The 25,611-nt window shown below is 38.5% G+C and overlaps 5 protein-coding genes and 1 long non-coding RNA gene across 10 annotated transcripts in view; 4 read left to right on the top strand and 2 right to left on the bottom strand.

The window, feature by feature from the left end:
• Positions 1–5,594, bottom strand: part of LOC133836034 (uncharacterized) — a 34,223-nt gene extending 28,629 nt beyond the window's left edge. Inside the window, exon 1 of one of the 3 annotated variants that reach the window (XM_062266314.1) lies at positions 4,663–5,594. The gene's annotated coding sequence lies outside the window, so the exon portion shown is untranslated. Of the gene's footprint in view, positions 1–4,635 lie in introns of all 3 variants that reach the window. The other 2 variants (XM_062266323.1, XM_062266331.1) reach the window with 2 other exon arrangements.
• LOC133835351 (zinc finger protein ZFP2) overlaps positions 1–25,611 on the top strand; it is a 112,270-nt gene that overhangs the window by 84,827 nt on the left and 1,832 nt on the right. Inside the window, exons 1-4 of one of the 3 annotated variants that reach the window (XM_062265367.1) lie at positions 24,004–24,245; positions 24,622–24,801; positions 24,861–25,061; positions 25,133–25,598. In XM_062265367.1, the coding sequence (XP_062121351.1) occupies positions 24,640–24,801; positions 24,861–25,061; positions 25,133–25,598 (829 nt within the window). In that variant the 5' untranslated portion in view covers positions 24,004–24,245; positions 24,622–24,639. Of the gene's footprint in view, positions 1–24,003; positions 24,246–24,621; positions 24,802–24,860; positions 25,062–25,132; positions 25,599–25,611 lie in introns of those variants that run through there. The other 2 variants (XM_062265369.1, XM_062265368.1) reach the window with 2 other exon arrangements.
• LOC133836068 (uncharacterized) lies at positions 6,319–7,334 on the top strand. The gene is made up of 3 exons (XM_062266363.1): positions 6,319–6,516; positions 6,572–6,687; positions 6,775–7,334. The coding sequence occupies exons 1-3, from the start codon at positions 6,471–6,473 to the stop codon at positions 7,228–7,230; spliced, it is 618 nt and encodes a 205-aa protein (XP_062122347.1). The 5' UTR covers positions 6,319–6,470; the 3' UTR covers positions 7,231–7,334.
• LOC133834877 (uncharacterized) lies at positions 8,134–8,803 on the top strand. Its single transcript, XM_062264644.1, has one exon. The coding sequence runs from the start codon at positions 8,151–8,153 to the stop codon at positions 8,733–8,735; it is 585 nt and encodes a 194-aa protein (XP_062120628.1). The 5' UTR covers positions 8,134–8,150; the 3' UTR covers positions 8,736–8,803.
• LOC133836061 (ionotropic receptor 40a) lies at positions 12,806–16,509 on the top strand. The gene is made up of 6 exons (XM_062266351.1): positions 12,806–13,036; positions 13,801–14,082; positions 14,143–14,575; positions 14,858–15,362; positions 15,870–16,123; positions 16,190–16,509. Exons 1-6 carry the CDS (start codon positions 12,806–12,808, stop codon positions 16,354–16,356), a joined length of 1,872 nt encoding a protein of 623 aa, XP_062122335.1. The 3' UTR covers positions 16,357–16,509.
• Positions 23,758–24,783, bottom strand: LOC133835352 (uncharacterized). The gene is made up of 3 exons (XR_009893547.1): positions 24,654–24,783; positions 24,420–24,583; positions 23,758–24,021 (listed from the first exon to the last, which is right to left on the bottom strand). It is a non-coding gene; the product is annotated as an uncharacterized LOC133835352 (long non-coding RNA).

The raw sequence follows: 25,611 nt of genomic DNA, 5'->3' as shown, positions 1-25,611 counted from the left end.
TAGTTATCAACTAGTATTCGATAGATTTGTAGCACTTTAGTTTTGATTAATGATTTCGGGTTCTTTAAACTTAGCGCTGTAAACGGAACTTGGTAACAGGCTGTGTTCCCATTAAAAAAATAACAGATTTTACACTTCAACGCCTCTAATTTGTAATTATTTTAAGTGACTGCGATAGTCATTGACCATCAATCGATAAATGGTAGCACTTTAGTAAATGTCTATAACAAATATGTAAATGATTTATGTTTATTTCAACTTGGCGCTCTAGGCCGAACTTTCCAAAAGAGAGCGTTTACACTTTAACAGCCTTTCCTTTGTAACACTACTATCTTTAATGGCTGCGATAGTTATCGACTATCATCTCTAGTTGCGCACACGCCCACATCACCAAGATTGCGTTGTTCGTTGACAGCTTTGAGAGGCTCTTCGGCCTCTTCATCTCCATCGCTATTATTAATTTCGTATTTTGTTTTTCTTGCTGACACTGCGAATTGTTTATATAACTAATATATTAATAACTTATTTTGTTTTGTCTGTTGGCGGCAGCTGTAGACTCAAGTGTTCCAGCTTGAGGTATTTATAGCCAAATGTCTGGTCAAGTTCTGGCCAAAAAAAAAGACTTTTAGTTTTCGCCGAGGTATTTCAAGTGGCAGATGTATTTAAAGAGGAATTTGGTAATAGGTGACGCTGAAATGTAGGCTTCATTTAATTGCGGATCTGCGCAAATATTTGCACAATTTGAAATATGCTCATAATAACATTTGCAACACACAATGATGATGAATTAGCGGCACACGACGTCGCAACAATTCAAATTGAATTAACTAGGTCAAAGTTTAACCTCGCTGTGGGGAAGCAAGAAATATGAATAAAAAGCCAACAATATTTTGATATCGAAAAAAAAACGAGAAACAAATGAGCGCACACATTTTTTGTATTATTATTATTATACAATTGCACAAAAGTTGCTTAATTGTAAGAAAAGAAACAAATGCAAAAAATTGAAAAATAACAAATTGGCATTTCGAACAAATGATTAATTAGCCGATGAGCCAAGCGCCAACTGACAACCGCCAACTGCCAACTGCGAATTGCCAACAACAACAACAACAACCAATAGCCAAAGCAGTTATCCAATGACAGTTAATTACGGGTTGCAAGTCCATGCGGGCGCCATTCAAGGACAGCAGCAAAGACCTAACAAGGGTGACAGAATACTCAAACCCAAACTCAAGCCAAAGCCAAAGCGAACCTCAATTTACAAAAAGTTCCCATGAAAATACCATATCAATATAGAATGGAAATAGAACTGAACTCAAATAGTTTATAGCTCATAAACAACGATTTTCTCAATGTTTCTATGACAGCTATAAAATTTGTTTGTACAAATAACAATTGGTTGTTTTGGGAAAACAACATGTTTATAACAGACAAATTGATCGGCCGATAAATAGAAATGTCTATCAAAGAAGCAGATGGAAAATCTTATGACAAAGAAGAAAGAATTCTATGATGAGAAAATCTACATAGAAAATAAAGAGTTATGTTTCCCCTTTAATCTTCAGTATATTACTTATTTGAATACTACAATGTAGCACTAAATAATAATAGAAAAGAAATAAAATTTTAATTACTATATTTATTCTGTTCTTAACTTGTTTTAAACGTTTCAAAGTTAAGCAAAGTCTTAATTTCAGTTTGCCACCTTTAAATTCTACTCACTTCGTAACTTGTTTTTAAATAACTAATTAATTCTCTGTTTGTTTTTAAATGAGTCTCCAAATTACAAAGATTTGGTATGTTATTTAAATTTTAATCAATTCAAAATAAATAGCTTAAACTAAATGGGATCATAAAAGAATGTTTTGATAAGCGCTAACATCAACATTAAAGCTAATTTCTATTCATCCATTCCGAATTAATGCTATGCTTTCGAATCAGAACGAAACTTTATTTCCGCTTTGAACAATTTCGAAATTGTTAATAAGGCATTAAATAAATTGCGAATTTCGCAATCGGGGAGCGGCCAACTTAGAACAAACTTGTGGATTTTACGAATAGTTCAAGTCAAGATCGAGAGAGACAAGACAAGAGTCAAGATTGTTGCATAATGGGCAAGTGGAGGAGACTGGAGACTGGGGATCTGAGCTTAATTATAATCATAAATTGTTTGTTGCCGCTGTGATCTTTGACACAGTTGATTGAACGCTGTGGCTCAATGGAGTTATAGATCGCCAAACATAAACATATAATGCCCTGGCTGGCTGTCTTGGAATGCTTTTGTGGGTTTGGCTTTAATGAAAGTTGCTCGCTTGGCTTGTGACTTGGCATGACCCTGGGCAACACAACACGGCCAACAGCAACAACAGTAACAACGGCGACAACAACAACAACAAACGGGCACCAGACTATTTTCAGGAATTGTACAAAGCGCTTTATGCGGTTATTTCTTTTCTTTTCTTTATGGCTTTTGATACCCTATATATATATATATATGTATGTGGTAAGTGCGCCAACAAGAGTGTTATAGATTTGTGAATACGCTTGTAATAGACAGCATTCAATTTACTCAGCTATAGTTTGATTTGTATTGGGTTTTTTCTTAATCCGTGCTGAAAATTAACTTGCGAAAGATTATTTAAATTAACTCTGAATTAATTATTAAATATTTCAACATTCATTCCAAAACTTGTAAAGCGATCGTTCAATAAACTTTGTTGCTATTCATAGGGTAAATAAGGTTTGAATAGTGAATGGAGTATGAATAATTTTTAAAAAAGAATTTTATTATGATTAGTGGTCAAAAACATTATTCAAATTGCTCTATTACTCTCTGAAATTTCATTGCGATATACTTTAAGAAAATATTATATATAAGATGATAATCTTTCTTAAGAGATAACACTTCTTGTGCAGATCTTTAGATGCAACATATTAAAGGTGAGAGTATTTGCTATCGTCCAAATCGTTCTTTTCATTTTTTTGGTTTATCTGCCTTTGTCGTGCACACTCAACGTAATTCTACCTACACCTATATCTATATATATGTATATGTTTGTATATATTTGTATATTAAGGTGTACTTCTACTTATATAAGTAAGTATCTGCACTTATTTACTTGCTTGCTCTTTGGTCTCAACACGACTCGACGCGAGTCGAAAGAAAATGAAACGCAAAAACTTGCATGCAAGACAAAGCGGAGACTCGGACTCGGACTCGGAATTGAGTTGGGCAAATGAAACGGACACGAAATGCATGAATGAATAAATCCCAAAAGAGACCGACACAAGCAAAAGGGCACACAAAATACACTCAGAACTGGGAATTGGCAACTCGGCAGGGATTTTAGAGTCTGAATCCTCTCTCTCTCTCTCTCTCTGCTTCCCTTGGGGGTTTCGTTTTTAGCTGCATGCGGCAGGTGTCTGAGCTCTTTCACATCTTTTCGACGTGTTTTCTGTTTTCATTATTATTTATCTCTCTCTCTCTCTCTCGCTCGTTGGCTTGTTTCTTTTTTTGCTTTATGTTTTTTTGGCATTTCTTCGAGCTTATCTCACTTATCTGGCGCTGCAGCTCGCACGCTTGTATCTTAAGCTCAGATAACAGCAGCGCTGATATGAAATTGAAATTGAAGTGCCACACTGCTGCTGTGCAAATACTTTTTTTGAGGAGATGAAGACTGGAGGCGCAACCTTGAAACACATCAATTTTAATTTTGCTTCACTGAGTGAATGACTGACTGCGTGACTGACTGACTGCCTGACTGACTGAATGGCTGACTGATGCGTCTGTCTGTTTGCACAACTGTGTTGCAATGCCCTTCACTTCGGTAGCCTAGTCTTAAGTGTTTTCTAAGCAACATTTCGTTCTTTTTTTTTTTGTACGTTCTTAAACTGCTTTATCAATTCTCTCGGTCGCATTCACTGTCGCCGTCAGCAGCGCAGTCAGCAGCATCCAACATCTGCTGGCAGCAGCTTCTGTTGCGCCTCCTTTTCAGATGTTGTACGTCTTTTGGGCCGGCTTCTTCACAGTTTGCTCAAAGATTCGCCTCGGCTGCGACTGCGACTGCGACAGAGGCTGCGGCTGCGGCTGCGGCTTCAGCCCTACCAACTTTTCTCTGGCTCTTGCCAGTTTCTCGTTGTAGTTATTGTTGTTGTAGTTGCTCTGGAGTTCTGTTTGGCGCATGCGCCGCCCGTCGCCGTTGGCTTCAAACTGGTTTTAACAGTTTTCTTGTTGTTGCTGTCGCTTCTGTTGCTGCATATACTACACACATACATACATACACATGTACTCCACACTTATGCACATTGCTTTAGCTATATGGGAATATTGTTGTATTTATTTTTTGCGCCACCAAAACTTTGCATTACACCACAACAACAACGACATCGACGTCAACAACAACAACAACAACGAAGACCAGAACCACTTTGGAAATGGAAAAAAGTTCATAGGTTTATTTCCCTGTTAATTTCGTATTTGCTACTTCTCAATGCTTTTGTTTATGTTTTGTCAGCTGATAAGGTTTATGTTTATGTTCCTATTAGCATATTCCATTTATTACTATTTTCTCAGCTGTTTTCAATTTACGTATAATGTTCTTTTTACTATACTATTGTTTTTTGGGCACTTACAGAAAAGTAATTTCCTATTTTACGCACCTTTGGAGCAAAGATTTTGCGTCTAGTTAAACGCCTTGTTTGGTTGCTTTGTATAATTACGCTTTTATTTATTTATACACAAACTGATTTGCACTTTGAAATTGCTATTGATTTCAATTATATATTATTAGTTTCGTTTGCACCTTTTTAAACTTGTTTTTTAGCTTATTTTCTTATTACTTTTTATTTTTGTTGTATTTTTTTTCTTGTTGATTTCGTTTTTTTCAAAAATACGCTTAATTTGCAATCATTTATGCCTTTCTTGCCAATTAATTTTCAAATCGCATTCAAAACTAAATTTCACTTTGTTGATTCGTTGTGTGAGATTTGCTGCTGCTTTTGCTGTTTGCCTTTGCTGCGTTTGGATTTTGTTTTTGTTTTGCATTTCACAAAATGTCCATAAACCGAAACAAAGTAACGTCTTCCAAAAAGCAAAAACACGCCGCGTCTACCGCCGTCCGACTCTCCACACTGGGCACTCTACGCTTGACTCGGCTCTCGACTCTGGGACTCGACTCTCGAACTCCACACTCCGGCGTTCGTTAACACGTTAACGTAACGTGTGTTTTTGTTTCTTTTTGTCGTTGTTGCTTGCGAGCAATGCAGCGTTCCGCGATTTGCTACCAACACGGCCAGCAGTCGTTCAAGAACTGATTCGTCGTACCCTCAACGTTATGGAAAACCAACTGCAAGACTAACAGCCGACGCAGAGAGACCAGCAAGCAGCAGCAACCCACCAAGTCAATCGACCGACCACGTCGTCTTCGCCTTCGTCTTCGTCTTCATTGTAGTTGTTTTTGTTATCGTCATAGTTATCGTCATCGTTTTGTGCTGTGGATCGTGGGCTCTCGCTCTCTCTTACTCTCCGGGCTCTCACCTGCGCTCACGTGTGGTTGAGCTCAGCGCAGCTGTTTGCCGCCATTACGTTCCACACAACGTGTGGAACTTATTTAAATGACCGTTGAGTATGAACTCGTTTGCATTCTGCTTTAGGGAAACCAACTGCAAAAAAGGAAAAGATTTTGAAAATTCAAATTGAGGTTTAGTTATTTATTAATTCTCTCTTTTCTGCAAATTAATAAAACAGTGATTTCTCTTGAAAACAACGAAAAAAGCTTGATAAAATAATATGTAAATTATGTTTAGATGGAAGTTGAACTCAATTCAATTTAATTAGTAAGGTTTATTTCAACTTAGTCCAAAGGTTGAATTCTACGTTTTAACTAACATCAGGTGCTTGAGAATTTAATTTATGTACTATAATTAACAGGAATACGTAAAATATAAGTTTGTGACACTTTCAATTATCTTTTGCTAATTGAAAAATTGATTGAAAACAGCTAGAGTAGACAAACACACTAGAGAATTACAGAGAGGTGTGCAGTCTCTTAGATATTGATCTTGGAACTGGAGTGTTTATTAAAAATTTTAACTTTGGTATTATTGATATAAAAAAGTAAGTTTCAGAGAAATCAATATTTACAAAAAGGGTATAAAATAATTTTTGAAGTGATTCCTTTAAATACAAATTAATAATTTCTCAAAACATAATATTGGCAAAATATTTTTAAGACTAAATAAACTCCATAGTTTCATATCAAAAGTATGCGGAAGTAATGCTAAAAAAATAACTTGTGAAAATTTATGACAACATTTAGTATTTGTTTTGAAAACTAACAATTCCAATTATGTTTTATCTAAAAGAGGTTAGTTTTTCAGTTCGACAAAGTGTGTGTATAAAAACCTGAAACCAGGTCAGGTTTGTCAATCAGTTTAGTCTTAGAAACCCTGCCAAATAGATTGAAAATATGCAGTTTAAAGTGGGAATTCTTCTCCTAATGCTCAACGCTGTTTGTGAGTCCTTTAATTTGTAAAAAAAAACCTGTGTAAATTGCAAAAATTTTATTAGTAGTGGTTGTGGAAGCTCAAATGACCTCTACACCTGATGATTTAAGTACAACGGAAGGACGTTCAAGTAGCCAATCAAGTGCAGCAACTTCATCAACTTCAGCACCACCAGCATCAGTAAGAATAACAACATGACTTTGATACGCACTTTCAAATGGAAGTCCCAACTGAATTTACACCTTACAATATTCATTTTATTCGCAGGATAAAAACAAACTGATCACTCACCTGATCGAACATATCCTGGCAACATCCAAGACGGGACATTATGTTGGAAATGTGGAATTCGATCAGCAGTCAACCATTCTTCGAATTGCAGGAAATCTGGGAGAGGAATCTCTTGCACTGAAGCATCACGCCTATGAGAAGTTCATTAGCTATAATGCGCTGAGATTAAAACTGGAAGGAGACATAGACAGTCGCATTGCAGTCATTGATAACTACTTTCACACTGAACAGCTTAGCGATGCCTGTAAACTCTTTTATCACATTCAAAAGAGAGATTTGTTGATTGCCAACACAGAGACGAATAGTCTGAAAGCCTTCAAATTGACAATCAATTCCGAAAATTGTCCTTATCCGAACGTCGACAGTGATGAAAGTGACTCCGACGAGGAGTTTGATCCTATTTGGGATATTTGGAATACAATTTTAGGTTAATCAAACACTTTCAAAATATATTAAGTATAACGATTTATTAAAATATAAGTTGCAGACTCAAGAAATAAAAGAAACATTTATTAGCGCTTGTTAAAAATTGGGAATTTATCAAAATATAAATTATTAATCGTGTAAAATTCAATACATCAAAAAATAAGTGAATAAAAAAAAGCAAACATTCTTTTCGACTTGAAAATTAATTTTTAACATAGATTCTGACTGTTAGTTAAGATATCTTCGCTTTGATAATTACGCTGACTGTAATCTATAAGATTTAAAATATTTGCTCAATAAATATCAACTAAGAAACAAGTTTAATCTAAGTATCTGGAAAACGAAGTCAAAATATTAAAAATATTGCAGTTCACTTCCAAAACTTGCAAACCTCAGTGAAATTGTGCATAGGCTATAACAACAACATTTTTCTACTACTTCAGTAAATATCTTTTTTTTTTAAACATAATTTTTAAGTTTGCATGTCAACATCTTCTAAAATTAAAGAGTGCTCTATATGTTTATCTAATGTCAGTCACAACTTTTACAATTTATAAACGTGTTTTCCCATTTTATATATAACACCTACATCTATAAATAATCTAGGTTAAGGATAGTCATAATTTGTTTAGCTACATTTATTTTAAGTTCAGAATCCGTACAACATAAGTACATACCTAAACAACATAATTCTGTTACGCAACTATAAATTGCAAATATTGTTTACTAGTGACACTTGAGCTATTGGAAAATACGTACATAAAATGTTAAACTTTGAAGGCGCCACATGCGGGCCTTGAGCCTTTAAAATGCAATTACTGGATTGCAACAACTTGGGTCTTATCAGCGAACTTTAAACGCTTTATAAACGAACTGATGCCCAGAGTCTGTCATCAGTCCAAGCTGCAAATTAGAAGTCTGAAGTCATGTCAGCCCTAAACCAAGCATTGAAGCTATCGCTGTTGTTTCTTTTGATGCAGTGCATCCTGAGCGAATCCGTGTTGGAACAGTCCAAGCAACCGCTAGAAAAACTTAACGATATTGTGACAAAGAGAATTCATAGCACGTTGAAGGAGCATCAGGATTCACCAACGAAATCGCAAGATGAGGAATTCCAGCGACAATTTCAACGCTTATCGTTGGCTGCTGCTCTGCCCCTTGATAAGCTGGATGAGAAGATCAGGGCATATCATGCGTATCGCAACTACGGTGAGCAGAAGCAGAGTAATTCGAATGCCGATCAGTCTCTCATCCGTCAAGCGAGTGGATCGGAAAACTACGATGCCTTCGAGAAGCGTGTGATCAATCTGCTCGAGAAACTGGGAGTCTACGACAGATACACTGAGCGTGTCTTCCGGGCTATTTTCAGTGATGACAAGCTACTCAAGGCATTGAAGAAGAGACTCGACGAACTCGATAAGGATAAGGACGACTCCAATAAGAACAAGAATAAGAATAAGGATAAGGACTTTGACTGTTGTCTGTGGGATTTCATTCATAGCTTGTTTTAATATGTTTTTCATCATTTCATTTTTATGCTTTCATAATATACTTTTATATTGTAATACTTTTTATAAATAAACATACGTATAGCTGTTGCAATATCAATTTATTGTGGATCTATTGTTAGGAACATACATTTTTCTAAAAAGATTAATTCTTAGTCCTTTTTAGCTGAAACACAGATCTTGTTTTTTAAGTTAACATACAATTACAATGGATTTTATGTGTAATAATTTTTTAACAATATTTTTCTTGAAGAACATTAAATGTAATCCGATCTGAAGAAAAACTTTGAAATACTTTCGATATCTTTAGCTACGATACATATGTATATCTAAATTCACTTTCAATATTAATTTCTACGACTTTAGCATACTCTTCTACTGATTTAGTTTAGCTATTTATTTCTCAGTGCATAAGGAAAACATCTTCCTTGACTTTCCACTTTTCTTTCTTTGAACTTTTCGGAATTTGAAAATGTTTTTCATCTAGCCGGTGCATGCTAATGGTTGATAGCTTGATCTGTTGACTTTAAGCCACGACTGGAGTGTTGGTCAAGTCAAGCAATACGAAGTAAGAAAGTCAGAGAGTCTTTTGGCCGCAGTTAGTAATTTACATGCAAGAGCTCTGGCAATTGACAGCTCGTTATGGTGATGAGAGGGCGGCTCACGAGTCTCTGGCGCAAAAAAACAAATAAAGTGCATTTAAAGCTGCCCCTGCCAAACCCCCCTTGTTAACCGCTCCCCCCTCTCTCGATGCTCGACAGCCTTCAACTGCCATGTGAGACGCAACTGCAAGTTCAGCTCCAAGCTCCAAGTTGCAGCGATGCAACGATCCACTTAGGCTGTCGGCTCCATCTGGCATCGGCATCGGGCATCGGCTTCGACGTCGACATCAGGTTCGATCGAAGGGCCAGTCCATCGGAGTCCACATTGAACCGGGCCACATTTCACTATCGTGCGCGTTGAAACAAAAAGTGTTGGCGTGCTGCCTGCTGCATCCTGACCACAACACAGACCACAGCACAGACCCCAGCCACAGCTTCAGAGTCTCAGTCAGAGTAAGACTTGCAGTCAGAGTCAGCAACTGAGACTGAGACTGAGAGCAGATGCAATCGCCAGACAGTTGCCCACTCAGCATGGATGTTGCACCTCTGCTTGTTATTGTTGTTGTTGTTGTTACTGCTGCTGCTGTTGCTGTTGTCGTTTATCAGACAATGTCGCGTTTGCAGACAGTTTGAAGTTTAACAAGTTGTCGAACGCAGAACGCGGGGTTTATTTGTTTTGCTCATTTTTTTGTTTCAGTTAGCCGGCTTTATAAATAGCCACAACTCGGATCTCTATAATACTCGCACTTATGTTTATCACCCTTTCCACTCTCCCTCCATCCCTCTCTCTTTCTCTCCTGTCTCGGTCTATGCGTTGATCAAAGGTCAGACAAAGTTTTCAGTTTCCGTTTCAGCCGCCTCGCGTTGCTCTACTAGGTTTTGGCATTGCTCTGCGCCCAAGGCATTAATCACAAACAACAGTGGTCAGAAAAATGGACAGACGGGCAGACGGACGGATCGACGGACCGAAAAGATACATACAGTATTCATTTGTATATACATATGGCAATTATAGACGCTCTCATATCATAATCGGGTCATCGTTTTGTTGATTTTCTCTCTTTCGCTTCTTAATACCATGTCGAGTTGTGCTGTAAAGGTAAAGGCATCGCCAGCTTATCGCCCAAATTGGCATCGCACACCAATTTGGTCAAACAAAACGGCTCAAATGAGACTTTCGTTGGCTCAGACAGCAACATTTGTTTATTCAAACTTATGAAACAATTTCTAGTAATGTGAGACAGGCAATTGGAACTATTTGGCAGCTGGACCCAAGAAACTATGCAACTTTCAGATACTCTGGAATAGCTTTTGGGAAGTTCTATAGACTGCTTTAGTAATGTTTCAAGCCTGCGAACGCTAGATGGCGCTAGAAAATTTGATCAAATTTGTGTTCTGTGCTTCGTCTCTTTAATTTACTGTTCTTAAGATAAGTTTTTAACATATTAACATTCTTTAAAAGTCGATTCTTATACAAATGATTTAATGATTTATTTAATTGAATCTTTATGTTTTCTTGAAGACACTTCAAAACATAAGTTACATATTTGTATTAATTAAAACCACGTAAAAAATATATAACCATTGTATTTTTGAGCTAGCTTTTTTCACTTTTATCTATCAAAACGTCTAAAATAACAACATTTTAGAGGCGTATCAAAATTTATTTAAACTACAATATTCATGCAAAAGTCTTCTTTATAAATACTCAAATTTTTATTCATTTTAAAGAAGACTTCCCAAAAATTACGCAGAACCCAATAGCTCTTAATTTTCTCTATATATAAACATATTTCAATATTATGCTGAATGACTGAAATTACGTTTATTCTGCTGCCCATTATAGGGTATAAATATCTATATAATTATGTAAGTTCGACTCTAGATGCTGTCGCGTCCTTAATTCGTATTAGAATCAGAATCAGGCAGCAGCAGCCCACAGACTTGTTAAGTATCCATCCACATTTGTAATCTCGACGGCTGTTGCTGCTGTTTAGGTTGTTGTTGCTGGGGCGCTGCGATTGCGATAAATCATTGACTGGCGCAGCAAAGTAGAGCGTTGACATGTGAGTCGAAAGAGAGTTGAGAGGGGCAGCAACCAACAACAACAACAATAACAGCAGCAGCAGCAGAAGTTGTGGCAGTGGCAACAGCGAGGCTGAAAGAAGAAAAGAAAAATGCGCACAACACGGAATTAATGTCAACAGCATTAGAAGATTGACGACAACAACAAAATGCCAGCCAAAGCGCAGATCGAGACATCCATCGATGGATGCCCACAAAGAAAGAAAGAAAGAGAGAGAGAGAGAGAGAAAGAGAGGAGGCTGGCTGATTGGAGGGAAAGCGAAAACGGCAATGACAAACTTCTGACAATTAAAAAATAAATACCAATACGAGTACAACAACAACAACCGACTGCAGCTGCGACGAATTGAGGGCTGAGGTCCGAAAATCGATATACGATAATCGACAGTTGAAGCTCGTAACTCGTAACTCATAGCAATGAGCTTTCATTCAGCTGTCTGTCCGCTGTGGCTGTCTAAGCTGTCCGCTATGAAATTGACAGTTGATATTTCAGCGCTGATGCAATAATTGCGCATCAAAAGTTGCTATCATAATGTGGCCTATAAAAGGACTTGGGCCAGGACGAGTTGCATACTCAAAATGTGGCTGCAACGTTGCATTGTTCTACTTCTCGGCTGGCTCTGCCCATTGGCCTGGTCAAAACTAAGCTTCGTGCCGTGCAACGAGTCCGAAGTGGCCACAGGTAAATAAGAAGTGATAACTATTCAAAAAAAAAAATTTTAATTTAAATTAAAAAGTAACATATCTCAAAAAATATGTAAATAAAAGAGATAATTTGTATACATTTATATGAATAACTTTTCTTCGAATTTCGCGAAAACTTTAACACCTAATCCATAATTTTATGTGTGAAAAAAATCAATCAATGAATGTTTCAAGTTTCAAATAAATTCAAATTAAATAGATAATAGAAGATAAGAATGATAATATTGTAATAAACTTCGATATATTTGTCGAGGTAAATAATTCCTTAAAAAAGAATCATTTTTGTGAAGTTTTCAAATGTATGTTTTCATCATTCATTCATCTTCGATCTCTGGTGATATGTAATTGAAATGTGTGAATGCAGCTCTCTCGCAGATCATCAATGGACTTAAGCCTCGCCAGCTGGCCATCTTGGCGCTGCCCAGTTCGCGACACGATGACAGCATTCAGGTGGAGGAGTTTTTGCAGCGACTGCATCGACTCTACTACAAGTCGGTTATATTTTACGATATGGAGCTGTTCTTCGCCTACATCGAGGCGAATCTGCTGGGCGCCATCGAGTGCGTCAACTTGATTTTCCACCAGCCGGACGAGCTGTCCACACTCATCCAGGAACGTCGCCTGGCCCATCGGCTCAGTCTTTTCATCTTCTACTGGGGCGCCAAGCAGCCGCCGTCTGGGATGCGTGTCCGCTTCGAGGAGCCAATGCGTGCGGTGGTCATCACGCGACCCCGGCCCAAGGCATTTCGCATCTACTACAACCAGGCAGCACCAACCGGGACGAGTCAGCTGCGACTGGTCAACTGGTACGATAGCGACAACCTGGGATTACAGCGAACTCCTCTTCTGCCCAGCGCCGCCTCGGTCTATTCCAATTTCGAGGGTCGCGTCTTTCGAGTGCCCGTTTTTCATGTGAGTAGAAGTAGGATGAGTAGTTATTGGTCTTAAGAAATTGAGGTTCTACAAAATTGAATGAAATGTGTGGGAGAATCACAGAGTTAGAGATAAATTCAAAAAATAAAATCTTAATTAATATTTTAACATTTAAATAAAATACAAAAATAATTCAATGCTTAAAAGTGTTTTTATTTTGTACGTTAAAGAATACAGAACACGATTTTTCTTTAATTTCTACAGACCAGTATGCTCGACTGTTAGATACCCGCTACCTATTTTGAATAAAGGCAAAAGTATTATACCAAAAATAATATACCGCAAAACTAATAAAATATGCCGAAGGCTATATTTGGTATATTAATATAGTACCACTTTCAAAAAGTATCATAAAGGATAATACATTTTATAACAATCTTTATCTGATTGCAACCAAATTGCAAGGAATCATAAATACTTTATTCGAAATTATTGTTTTAAATTACCATACTAATTTTTAGAAAAATTAAAAAAGTCAAAATTAAATGTGATATAGAATTTTATTGAATCGGAGGAGGAGTTGATCATAGATATATCAGCCTATATTCTAATCGTATTACTTTTTGGTTAATAAATCAAACGATTATTTAAATGTTAAGTCATTTGTAGTAATATTACATTTGATGAATACTAAAAATATTTTAATTATATTAAATAACCATAACATTTTCATTTAAGAATATGTAGAATACTAAAATTATATTAAGTTGTTTACCATTTGAATACTAAAAAATGTTCCTCAGTCTCCGCCCTGGTTCTGGGTGAGCTACAGCAACGAGAGCAGCGCAGTTTCACAACCGACTAGCGATGAGTCTGCGGAGGAGTTCGAGCACATGGAGTACAATGAGGTGAATGTGACAGGAGGACGGGATCATCGACTGTTGCTGCTTTTGGCGCAGCACATGAACTTTCAGTTTGTCTACATCGAGGCACCTGGAAGGACTCAAGGATCGCTGCGTGCTCCAGCTGAGAATGGCGATACAAACGATAGCTTCACTGGCGGCATCGGACTGCTCCAAAGTGGCGTAAGTTTTCCTCACACTCACACTCCCTTTTATTGTGCCTTATCTCTACTCTGTTTGCAGCTGGCGGACTTTTTCCTAGGCGACGTTGGCTTGAGTTGGGAACGTCGCAAGGCGATCGAATTCTCTTTCTTTACACTCGCGGACTCGGGCGCCTTTGCCACACATGCTCCGAGACGCTTAAACGAAGCGTTGGCCATCATGCGTCCCTTTAAGCTAGACATCTGGCCATATCTAATTCTGACTATTGTGTTTTCCGGTCCCATCTTCTATGGCATCATTGCGCTCCCTCACAAGTGGCGGCGTCGTCAGGTGGCACTCGATGTGGAGCAGCTGGGCGAGCTTTGCATTTACATGGCCTACATCAAGGAGATTACGCCCTGTGTGTTGCTCATGAGATCGAGACGTCCAAGACGTACTCCACCTCAATCTGAGATGCCGCCGCAGCTCTTCGAGCGTTGCATCTGGTTCACGCTGCGTCTATTTCTCAAGCAATGTAAGTGAAACTGTTGTTAGAAATACACAGACAAATAAATATGTCTAGCTCTTAAGCCTGAAGAAGTGGAAGAGATAGTAGTGGAAGTGTTTACAATGCTTAAATTCGGAATTAAAATTTAATATCATATAGTACTTTTTAAATAATCAAGAAAACCACGGTCGAGTTTGCTCGGGTATAAAAATCCGGTCTTAAATCCATCCAAAAATGCTTGATTTTTCCAAGTAGCTTTTTTACAGTACATCAACATCAATTCATATTGTTTCTTCTCCTCTCTCGTAGCTTGCCACGAGCTGTACCACGATTATCGGGCCAAGTTCCTGACCATCGTCTACTGGATTGCCGCCACATATGTGCTGGCCGATGTCTACTCTGCGCAGCTGACTTCGCAGTTTGCTCGCCCCGCTCATGAGGCGCCCATCAACACGTTGCAACGTTTGCAGTTCGTGATGCAACAGGATGGCTATCGCTTGTATGTGGAGAAGGAGAGCAGTTCCTTGGAGATGCTTGAGAATGGCACCGAACTCTTTCGCCAGCTCTACGCATTGATGCGGCAACAACAGCCCGACGATCATCGCGCTTTCCTCATTGACTCGGTGGAGGCGGGCATTAAGCTCATAGCGGATGGCAGGGAGAACAAAGCTGTCTTGGGGGGACGTGAGACGCTCTACTTTAACATACAACAATACGGAGCCAAGAACTTTCAATTGAGTCAGAAACTCTACACTCGATACTCGGCGGTGGCGGTGCAGATCGGTTGTCCCTTCCTCGACAGTCTCAATGATGTGTACGTTGAGTATTTATACCCGCTACCCATAGGTTAGAAGGGTAATATAACTTTGTGCCGGCAGGAAATGTATGTATGTAGCAGGTAGAAGGAGTCATCTCCGACCCCATAAAGTATATATGTTCTCGATCAGCGTCAACAGCCAAGACGATCTAGCCATGTCCGTCTGTATGAACACCTAGATCTCAGAGAAAAAATTTGAATGCGACGTGAAAGTTATTTAAGTTATTTATTTAGTTGCTGTGGCTGACAATCTGGTATATTTGGCACTCTATGGTATATTTTGAATATAGTACTATATAAATATACCGAATGTAGTCTTTGGTGTATTTCTTAGTATTTTTATTGTATATTAATTTGGTATATTTTAAGAATAATATCACACTCTTTTGCTTTTATTCAAAATAGGTAGTGGATATCTCTCAGTCGCTACACACTCGGCTGAAACTTTCTTACTTGTGTTATTCTAAGGTGACTTTTAATTGACAAATTGTTCTCCTTTCTTAGTCTAATGCACTTGTTTGAGGGTGGAATTCTGGACAAGATGACCACAGCGGAGTACGAGGCACAAGCACGCATGATGACCAAGGATCAGGCTCAACAATCGAAAGAACTGGCTGCCGCTGAGAATGCGAATACGAAGAGCAACGAGGCCAAGGCGCAGCCTCAACATGCCCAGGACAACGAGATGATTAGCGCCTTGAATCTGCGGATGCTGCAAGGCGCCTTCATCGCCCTCGCCGTTGGCTCCCTCACAGCAGGTGCAGTTCACCCAAATATCAACAAAAGTGTTTTTAACCATGTTAACCCAATTTGTTTTTTCGTAGCTCTAATGTTGCTGCTGGAACTCTGCTATCGACGCTTGAATCTAGCGCAGTCGCTGCGACGTCGACGTCTGCGTTGGCTGCGACGCTGGCGACGCCTTCAGCTGCTTCAGTTGTTTCAAATGCTGCGTCAGTTGAGCGTGCGAATCTTTGCACAGAATTTGGGTTGATTACTTTATCGCATCTCTGCGTTATTTTTATGCAAACCATTAGCAATGAGATTTGGACTTGACTTGGCGCTAGCTTATTTGATCACCATACGCACAGTGACAACAAAGCAACAAGAATACTTTATTAAAATACAGTAAATATTGGTTATAGATATAAGAATTAAATTATTTTACTGCTTAAAGTAGAATTTTATCTTAAAAAATCATTATTTCCAATAACAATCGAATATTAATGTATTACAAAATTCACTATGTGACTTAGAAGAAGTCCATATTTTATTGAATTGGAAAAAATTGGTATGTTTAATATAAATATATGATTGCTTTATTGAATAATCTAAAATGTATGGTTGCAAAATTACATATTAAAGGAATAATTATATTCAATTTGAGAACAATTCTTTTAATTAAATTGACAAAATTTACAATTAACAAATAATGCTAAATTAAATATATGTAATTTGTATTCGATTTGTAAACATTGACACAAATTTGTCATTTACAAAAATTAGTATGGAATTTGACACAATCAAGTTAATTAAATTTAGAACTCTTGCTACCCGATATTTTTGTGATTAACACTTTAAGTAACAAACAATTTAAAGCTACATGAAATTTTCATTCAATAATTCACATTTTATGCTTAAAACTTTTCATTAGAACAAAAGTAAAATGCTTATTAACAACTTGCAACTAATATTTAAATTAGTCTAGAATCCATTGAATTAATCTCATTGTTTAATTAGCAGTTGTATTATTTAAATGTAATTGTAACACATTTCTTTATATGTAACATTTATGCGCATAAATTGTATTTAACTGAAGTTTATTTTCGAAACGCGTCGTGCAAAATTCTGTCTGCTTTATATGATTGTAGCATATAACCGATATATAGTGTAATTAGAATAATCAGAGAGAAATTATGCATGCAAGTGCATACAAATGGCATTCATTGGCAGCTTTTGCTTTCCCAGTTCATTGATCGACCTTACAGTGAAGTGGAATTGTTTGTTCCGCTTCCATGTGAACTAGTTCCACTGTGCCACCGTCCACGAGTCCACGACAGACTCCCGCGATGTCTGCTGTTGTTTTGTTGGCTTGTCGTTGGCATAATGAATGCGCCTGGCCAGAAGACAGAAGACGACGACGAAGATGATGGGGCTGCATGTTGTAATTAATTTGCGCTCGAGTTGGATGCGGGTAAGTTTGTGTCTTAAGTCTTTTGTTTTGGTTTCGTTTTTTCATTTTTTCATATCGTTGTTGTTCCGTTTTTCTTTTGCGCATCGTGTGCCCCAATTTCCCAGCGCGAGCGCAGCATAATTTTTCGTAATAATTTCCCATTTCCTTTTCGTAACGGCACTGACAAAACTTTTGCCCCCTAAAGACTTTTGTTCCGCTGCCCTTAAAACATATAAAACACACATAAAACGCTTTACGATTTTCATGCTGTAATTAAGCAAAAACAAGCAAGAAGCGCGAAGCGAGAAGAGGAAATTAATATTAAAACAAGAAAAAAACCAACAAGCCACAAATTAAAACGTCGTCTTCTCCAAAACCAAAACAGAAAAAAAATGCGACAGCAGCGCAAGAAATTGACTTTTACTTTGTTTGCCCCCCGAACAAAAAAGTGTGAGAGAGGGAGAGGGAAGAGAAGGGAAGAGGGACTGCGTAGAAAGTGGTTCTAGCCAGTTTGTGTTGTGTGCTGTGCTGTTCCTGGGCCTGTTCCATCATCAACTCCAGCATTACCATGCGCTCTTCAAGTGTCATACGCCGCGAAAGTCAATTGCAGTTGTCTCTTGGGATGAAGAGATGGGAGGGGAAGAGAGAGAGGAAGATGGGAGCGTGAGTCGTCTACTTGAACATATATGAGAGATATGGTAGATATTCATTGCTTCTCGGCTCGATTTCAGTTTCAAGAATCCCATATATCATTGTCATCTGTCATCTTCAAGCGAGTGTGAGAGTTTTCAGTTTCGTTTGCAAAGCTTTTTCTTCAATTTCGTCTCGTTGTTGTTGTTCGTGGCCTTAGAAAACGTAACGCCTAAGGGCGTACCTAGAGCCATTACTAATTATATAGTTTCTATTTTGCTTTCCAACGGAAATTTATACCCAAAGCCTCCTCCCAAGAGCACATTAAATGGGCTATAATAATATGCTGATAGACTTGGCGACTCACAACAAAAGGGGAACAATTTTCTGATTTGTGATGCGAAGGTTACCCGATCTTGTCTTGTCTTCTCAGTCTCTGTCTCTCAATGTGAATAGTTTTGGTCAAATTATCATCCCAGAATGATTCAGCAACCGCAGCTGTAATCCCCAATTAAGTTTGTTTTGATGCTCTGCTTACAATGGGAAACCATGCTGAAGGGTTGCCAATTAAGGAAGTGCTCAATGCTAAGCAAATCCTAAGCCATAATTGCTCCCAGAAAAAACTCTGTGTTAACTTAGCTTAAATTTTGTCGAACAGTCTATAGACAAGGTCTTCGATGATTGCATGCATTATTTTAAATAGCCATCAAATAAATTCTGTTTTAAAGCATTGAATATTTAGACTGGCGATCGAACGCCAGCTATAAATTGCAATTGATTAGCGCTAAATATAAATTCTATTTCATTAACTTCTATTGTAAGATTTGCAAATGATGCATGAGATAACAAGTCACCAGGGAAGGCAACAAACCACGAAGGAAATGAAATCGCAGACATCTTTGCTAAAGAGGGAGTTAAGCTTGATATCAGCCACATGCATAATGATCTGTTATCCCTGAGATCCCTTGGCAAAAATATTGAAGCACACTTTAAGCTTCCGTGGGACTTGAGCAGATGTAATCTTCAATCAACATCCACTTACTAACTACGTCATACAGCTTTGAATGATGGACTTCAGGCTAATGCTCGGCATTTTAACTGGTCAAACAGTTGTCGACTGCTTACTAATAGGAAATGTAATGAGACCGGAGTTAAGGAAACACTGGAAGATTTCAACTGTGCATGTCCGTCATTATCGCGACTACGGATGACATACCTTAAATCGATGTGTCTAAACAATCTTTGCGATCTTTCACAGCTACCCCCTAGGATGAAGCTGGCTTTTTCCCAAAACGCATCCGTACGACTTCAGAGACGAAGAAACCATATACCGACACAGCTTCGGACCTCCACCGCCCCTCCAAAGGGCAGCTAGTCTTACCTACTTTATCCACCTACCTACCAAACAATATCTGTTTAATATTTATACTATAAATAAACATTAAGTGGCCAGATAGAGTTATGAATCAAAAGTTATTGTATTGTAAAATGGAAAAGTATCATTTTTAAGTTATGGTTATATGATATGATATTTTAAATTAAATTTGCTTAGACCATATGCCAGACTTATTTAATTTTTGTGCCCATGACTTCCTGATGTACCCTTTTTAGTTTCCTTTCACTTTTTTTGAATGCTTTCAAAGATCATTTCAATTGAACATTTAAATAAAGTTGTAAGTCATAATGTTTTATGAGCAATCATATTTCATTTTCTTTGCTTGGAAAGCTTTGCTTTATTCTGGTTTCGTAAGCGAAGTCAAGTGTAATTCTTAGCAAAAGAAAAAATAACAGAACAGAACATGCTAATTGCACAGCTATCTAAACTCTTCATGCAGCTTCATAATTATTCTAAAGTTGTAGCGACAATTTAACTGTCGCACCCAATAGCTGATAATCCCTAGCAGAAGTAGAACAATGGGCACAGAATACTGTTATTTTTTGTGGGGGGTTCACAAAAGTTCCCGCGAGTGGAGTCAACATGTGGCAACTGTTTTCGCCTTGGATTCTTATCGGTTTTGGGTAATTCGCCTGCCTGGCTGCACAATTGGGGCACACATTTAACTAGCAGCAAGTAGTAGAGGAGTTATGGCTAACCTCAAGAGAAGCGTAAACAAATTTGTTTGTTGCTTTGCAATGCTTCAGTAATTCGCACTTAACTTGGACTTGAGCAGGGTTGGGCAGAGAGTGTGTGTGTTAAGTGGCAAACGGAAAATGAAATGAGTGATGACACCGCTGACATTGAGGCGAACGTGCGTCTCTCTCCAGGTCACTCCAGGTGGTCAGTAGCAATGGCTTCCTCATTGGGTGCGCCATGTGGCAATATGATGGATACTCAACGGATTATGACGGGAATTGCGAAAAGCCTGGCCAAAAGATTTAATGTGCCGTGAAATATTGTTTGCAGTTTTGCCATTTCCACACAAGAAAGGGATAGCAGACAAAGGAGAAAGAGAGAGAGAGAGAGAGTGAGTGAGCGACGTTAAGTAATAGTTTTGTAGTCTAGCTTGGCCAATGCTGCGTATGCTTAATGTGCAGTCCAAGCAGCTACAGCACGGCTAATGATCTCCGGCCTGCGGCGTCGGCGGCTTCGGCATTCAAGCGTCAAATTAAATGCAAAATGAAAAAAATAACACTTTGCAAGTGCAATTTGTGTGGCTGCCGTCGATGCTGCTGCTGCTGCTGATGCGCAATCCAGATCTTTGCGAACGAAATGAAAAGTCATCATAATCAACAATTTTAAAATATTAGTTTGCACAAAAAGTGCAGTCAACGCCGACGGCCAATGATAGTGAACTTGATTTGGGGCCAATTTTCTCTTTCATTGGCTGCGACGACAAACAACTGCTTCGGACTTGGCTGCTGTTGCAGTTGCTGTGGCTGTTGCAGCCGGTTCCCAGCTTCAGCTGCACAACGCATGCAAAAATGCCAATTAATGTGTGAGTGTGTGTAACTGTGTGTGTGTGTGTGTGTGTGTTGAGGCCGGCACAGTTTTTCACAAAGAATCTGCTGCTTGTCGATGGAGCATTGGAGCAGCAAATGCAGTCGATACAGCCGATACACAGTCGATGAGGCGATGGCAACCACTTTCTAATCTAACCCACAAGCTCTGGCAATCGCCAACTCCAAACTCCGAGTCAAACTCAGACTCAGTCTCAGACTTCAGACGGCGGCATCCACAATTTTTTTTTTTTTTTTTTGGGTGCTTAGACTTTGGAGACGCTTCGACTGGCTTTTGCTATTTTTAAAGGCGCACTTTTCATTTCTGTGTCGTTTAGTTTTTCTTTTAGATGGTGTTGTTTTTTGGCGGATGCGCGCTCCGCTGTCTGTGCTTGGCCACTTTCCCAGAGCCAGAGCCAGAGCCAGAGCCAGAGTCAGAGTCAGAGAGTCTAAAATGCGGAAAAATAGCGAGAGTGAAAATTCGTTGCCGGCATACATAAATTAACTGTAAACCGTAGACTGTAAAAATATGAAAAGCGACAGCGAGAAGTCTATTTAGCATGAATAAAAGTGAAAACTCACATCACAACGCATCACACCAAATCGCATTGCAATTGCGATGGCGATGGCGATGTTAATGGCAATTGATGTTGCCATTGCTGTGGTTATTTCATATGCTGCCTCTCCACTGAACAATTCTTGACGAATATGAAAGATTTCAACGACTGTGAGAGGCCCTTTACTTTATCTTAACTATATACTATTACTATTTTGGCAATTAGTAAAAATATATTACTATATAGAAAAATATATAACTAGTTGGTGTCAAGGAAGTTCTTAAGCTCGCTTGACTAATTAAATCGCATTTTGTAATATGTTCAACGAAAAATATATATATATATAAATAATATATAAAAAGTAATAAAAAACAAAGAATTACTTATTATAAATTCAGTAGTAAAATAATTCATATTTATTTTTAAGTCAAACTATATTCATTATTAATAATTATTAAAATAAAAAATGAATGGAATCAATAAATTTACTAATATCTACCCATATGAATAGAATCAAATTAACGTTAATTTAATTAGCTAATATAAAACTGAATTATTTATTTAAAATTTACTTTAAACTCTATAGAACAGTTCAGATATTATTTTCTTAAACACAGATGGACATACTTACGATATATCGATTTAGTTATTAAATCTGATACCAAATATATGTATATTCAAGTGCATCACAGGGTCATTTTCTTTTGCCTGCTATACATATTCCGTTCAGCTCAATAGACTTTCTTAAGACTTGAAAAGTACTCGGTCTACAAAGATTGCTCATTTGAATGCTATGCAACAAGCGTCTTCTGCGTTGAGGTTATGTTGATTTCTAAATGCGTGTATGTGCATAAGTATATGTGTGTGTTGGTTGTGTGAGGTTGTATTTGTCTATTACAACAGTTGTGAGTTTTGTGGAGTGTGGAGTGAAAATTTCTCCACGCACTTGCGCTGATTTAGTTTGTCAGACAATTGCGTTGCTACAATTTTTATGGGCTTTTTGAAAGTGCTTGCTACTATGTGGATACAACAACAATCGGTACATAAAACGGCAAATGGTAGCACGCCATGAACTTAATTATAATAACAACAACCAAGCAACAACAACAAACAAACAAAGATAAGTCAAGACAAAAGGCAATTCGTGTTTGCAGACGTACAAAAATTACATTAACAAATGGCAGAGCGCACCGCAACAAATGTTGAAATATTTCATTTTTCGAAAATTTAACTTTAACTTACAAATTAATGCAATGATGTGCAACGAAGCGTGCAACATGAAAATGTTTGGGCCAAGCAGAACGTTGAACCAAAAAAATGAATTTGCAATCTAAGTACACGGCAGTTATTATTGCTATTGCCTATGCTATTGTTGCTGTTGTTGTTGTTCAGTTAATTACTGTTGCCGCAGTTGTTCGTGGTTGGCGGTGGGGGCATCCTCTTCTCAGTCTCTTCACCATCTTGGAAGTTTTGCAAACGCAACATCGTTGTCTAGAGCTTTGCGCTCCAAAAAACTGCAACGTCCATTGTAGCAATTAATTTGAGGCAAATGAATAAAATATAATGGAAATGAGCATTAATTTGAAGGCTGCTGTTGTTGTGGTCGCCGCCATCGCCGTCGTCGTGTCTATGTCGGCGACTGACCCAAATCCGCCGTCAGCTTTTCCAAAATGCAATGTTGCAAATAATTTGAAAGTGTAATTTATGACGGCGACACGATGCTGGTCTTGGACCTGGAGACCGGCCGCAGCGGCAGCGGGAGCCAGTTTTCAACTTTCGAGACACAGCAAAGCGTAGGTGGCGTAGGTGCTACCATGCAGCCGGCTGCCTTTCCTTCAAAGCAGTAGGTTAATGCATGTGTACTTGTCGCCAACTTCGCGTGCTACACAAAACATGTATTCAAATACGATTTGAATATTGGCGCGCAACTTTCGCTTTACAAAAGTCATTCACATTTTACGTTAACACAATGTCTTGGTCTTTTTTTAAAGATCAGGCAATTCGGTACGAATACTAACTGGTCACACTTTCATTTAAAATGTATCGACTTATCGATTACATCAGCAACCTAATATCGTTTATGTAAATTAATAGTAATATGATCAATTTGTTCTCACAAGAAGATGAAATAATTTTTAAATTACATATTTTTCTTTCATTTACAAAATTTACACTTTCAATGCAAGTACAGATGTGTTTGGAAAGAGAAACGCTTGTCGTCTCTTTTTTTGGTTAGTCTGGCAGCACTACAGCACGGTTAATGCGCTACTGCTCTCTCCCTGGCTTTCTTCCACTCTCCGTCTCTCTTCAGCAGTCCACATTCGAACGTACGTAAGAACAAACGAGCAGAAGGTTTTTTGTGCTGGAATTTAATTTGTTAGAGAAAGAAAAAACAATAATAAAGTTGTGCTTTCATTCCAAACAAAATAAAGTGGATAATAAATACATAGATAACCAACCGGTCTAATTAAAGCCATTGCAACAACTGTGCCAACTTAAAAACAATTTAAATATAAATTTTTTGTGCTGCGCTGGGCGTGCTAGGCGCAGCAGAAACATAATTTTTTGTGGTTGGTTGCGTAAAAGGTAAAATACCAAATCACGCGAACCCCACTTGCAACAAAGAACGCTATCGTGTTAGCTATAAAATTAGTTATTGAATGCATTTAAAAAACATGCATTTGCCAAGCGGCGGCCATCGACGGATTAAAATTGAAGTTTTAATTTTGTATTCGTTTGTGATGTGTGTGCAGCGCATACATATTTTTTGTCTCATCGTCGCCATTTTTAATCAGTCGTTTTTCGCTGACGTGTGTGCTATATAGTTGTCTCGCTCAAACGCGCCGTACGAGTGTGGCGTCGAACAGTGTTGTAAAACCACTCCGCATTGTGCATTTTTTTGTTGTTTGAAACGAATTGCGAAACTAACAAATATTATTTTATATTAATTGTGCGTTTACAGTGACTTCCGTGTTACACCATGGAAGACCTTACCAAGAATATAATATTCACAACGAATGCGATTAATGGACAACCGGGGGCAACCATACAATATCAAACAGCAGACGGCACCATCCTCAAACAACCCAAAATCGAGGGCCAAAAGGCCGATCAACAGCCCACCTTCTACTACACAACAAATGTGAGTGCAAATACAAGCCGGTCTAAACGATCTATAATAAACATGACATATATTTGCAGGGCAACGCGGCCACTGTCAATTTAGCACAGCTGGCAACCACGGACGACAATAAGACTTGCTACATTGCCCAGCCAGTGGGCGGCTATAATTATGCCCTGGTCAATGGGATGCCGCTGAATCAGGGTACCGCCCTCGGCATTGCCACCGTAGATGCACAGGGACGCCTACAGATTGTCAATCAGAACAAGCCCATAGCAGCGGTAAGCTAAAACACACATGTCAATGCAATCACAACAAGCATGATTAAAATATATAATTTGCAATGTTATAGCAAACAATTTCGCCGCTGCAAAACACAATATCAAACATTAGCTTCAAGTGCGATGTCTGCTCCGAGATGTTTCAGCATCTGGCACTGCTAAACGCCCACAAACGTATGCACACCGATGGCTCAGATCCGCAACAGCAGTCGAATGATGCTATTGCGGTGGTCAATGCCCAGGGCATGGTGCAAACACAGAACATCATTACGGGTAATGGCCAAATGGGTCAGATACAAATCGTCGCTTCTGATTCGCTGGAACCAGTGCAGCAATCTGTCATGCAGCAGCAGCAACAACAACAACAGGCGGCCCAGCAACAACAGCAACAGCACGAGAACTCAAAATCGAGCAAGTGCATTGTTTGTGGCAGCGCAATACTGCACCAGTCGAAGCGCAAAGGCCCCAAGCAAGTTCGCTGCGAATCTTGCATGCAGGCTGAGCAGACGGCACAACAAATTTTTGTGGGATCCGATGGTAAGACAAGCCT

This window comes from Drosophila sulfurigaster, chromosome 2L (assembly GCF_023558435.1).
Source record: "Drosophila sulfurigaster albostrigata strain 15112-1811.04 chromosome 2L, ASM2355843v2, whole genome shotgun sequence".
NCBI classification, from domain to species: domain Eukaryota; kingdom Metazoa; phylum Arthropoda; class Insecta; order Diptera; family Drosophilidae; genus Drosophila; species Drosophila sulfurigaster.
This window is presented reverse-complemented; position numbering and strand designations above follow the sequence as displayed.

Bases quoted from the DNA above. Each gene is read 5' to 3' on its own strand.
- LOC133836068 (XM_062266363.1), top strand. From the start codon at position 6,471: ATGCAGTTTAAAGTGGGAATTCTTCTCCTAATGCTCAACGCTGTTT. The intron at 6,517-6,571 runs GTGAGTCCTTTA...AAATTTTATTAG, and splicing joins CCTAATGCTCAACGCTGTTT to TAGTGGTTGTGGAAGCTCAA. The intron at 6,688-6,774 runs GTAAGAATAACA...TTTTATTCGCAG, and splicing joins CTTCAGCACCACCAGCATCA to GATAAAAACAAACTGATCAC.
- LOC133834877 (XM_062264644.1), top strand. From the start codon at position 8,151: ATGTCAGCCCTAAACCAAGCATTGAAGCTATCGCTGTTGTTTCTTTTG.
- LOC133836061 (XM_062266351.1), top strand. From the start codon at position 12,806: ATGCGTGTCCGCTTCGAGGAGCCAATGCGTGCGGTGGTCATCACGCGA. The intron at 14,576-14,857 runs GTAAGTGAAACT...CCTCTCTCGTAG, and splicing joins GCGTCTATTTCTCAAGCAAT to CTTGCCACGAGCTGTACCAC. The intron at 16,124-16,189 runs GTGCAGTTCACC...GTTTTTTCGTAG, and splicing joins CGTTGGCTCCCTCACAGCAG to CTCTAATGTTGCTGCTGGAA.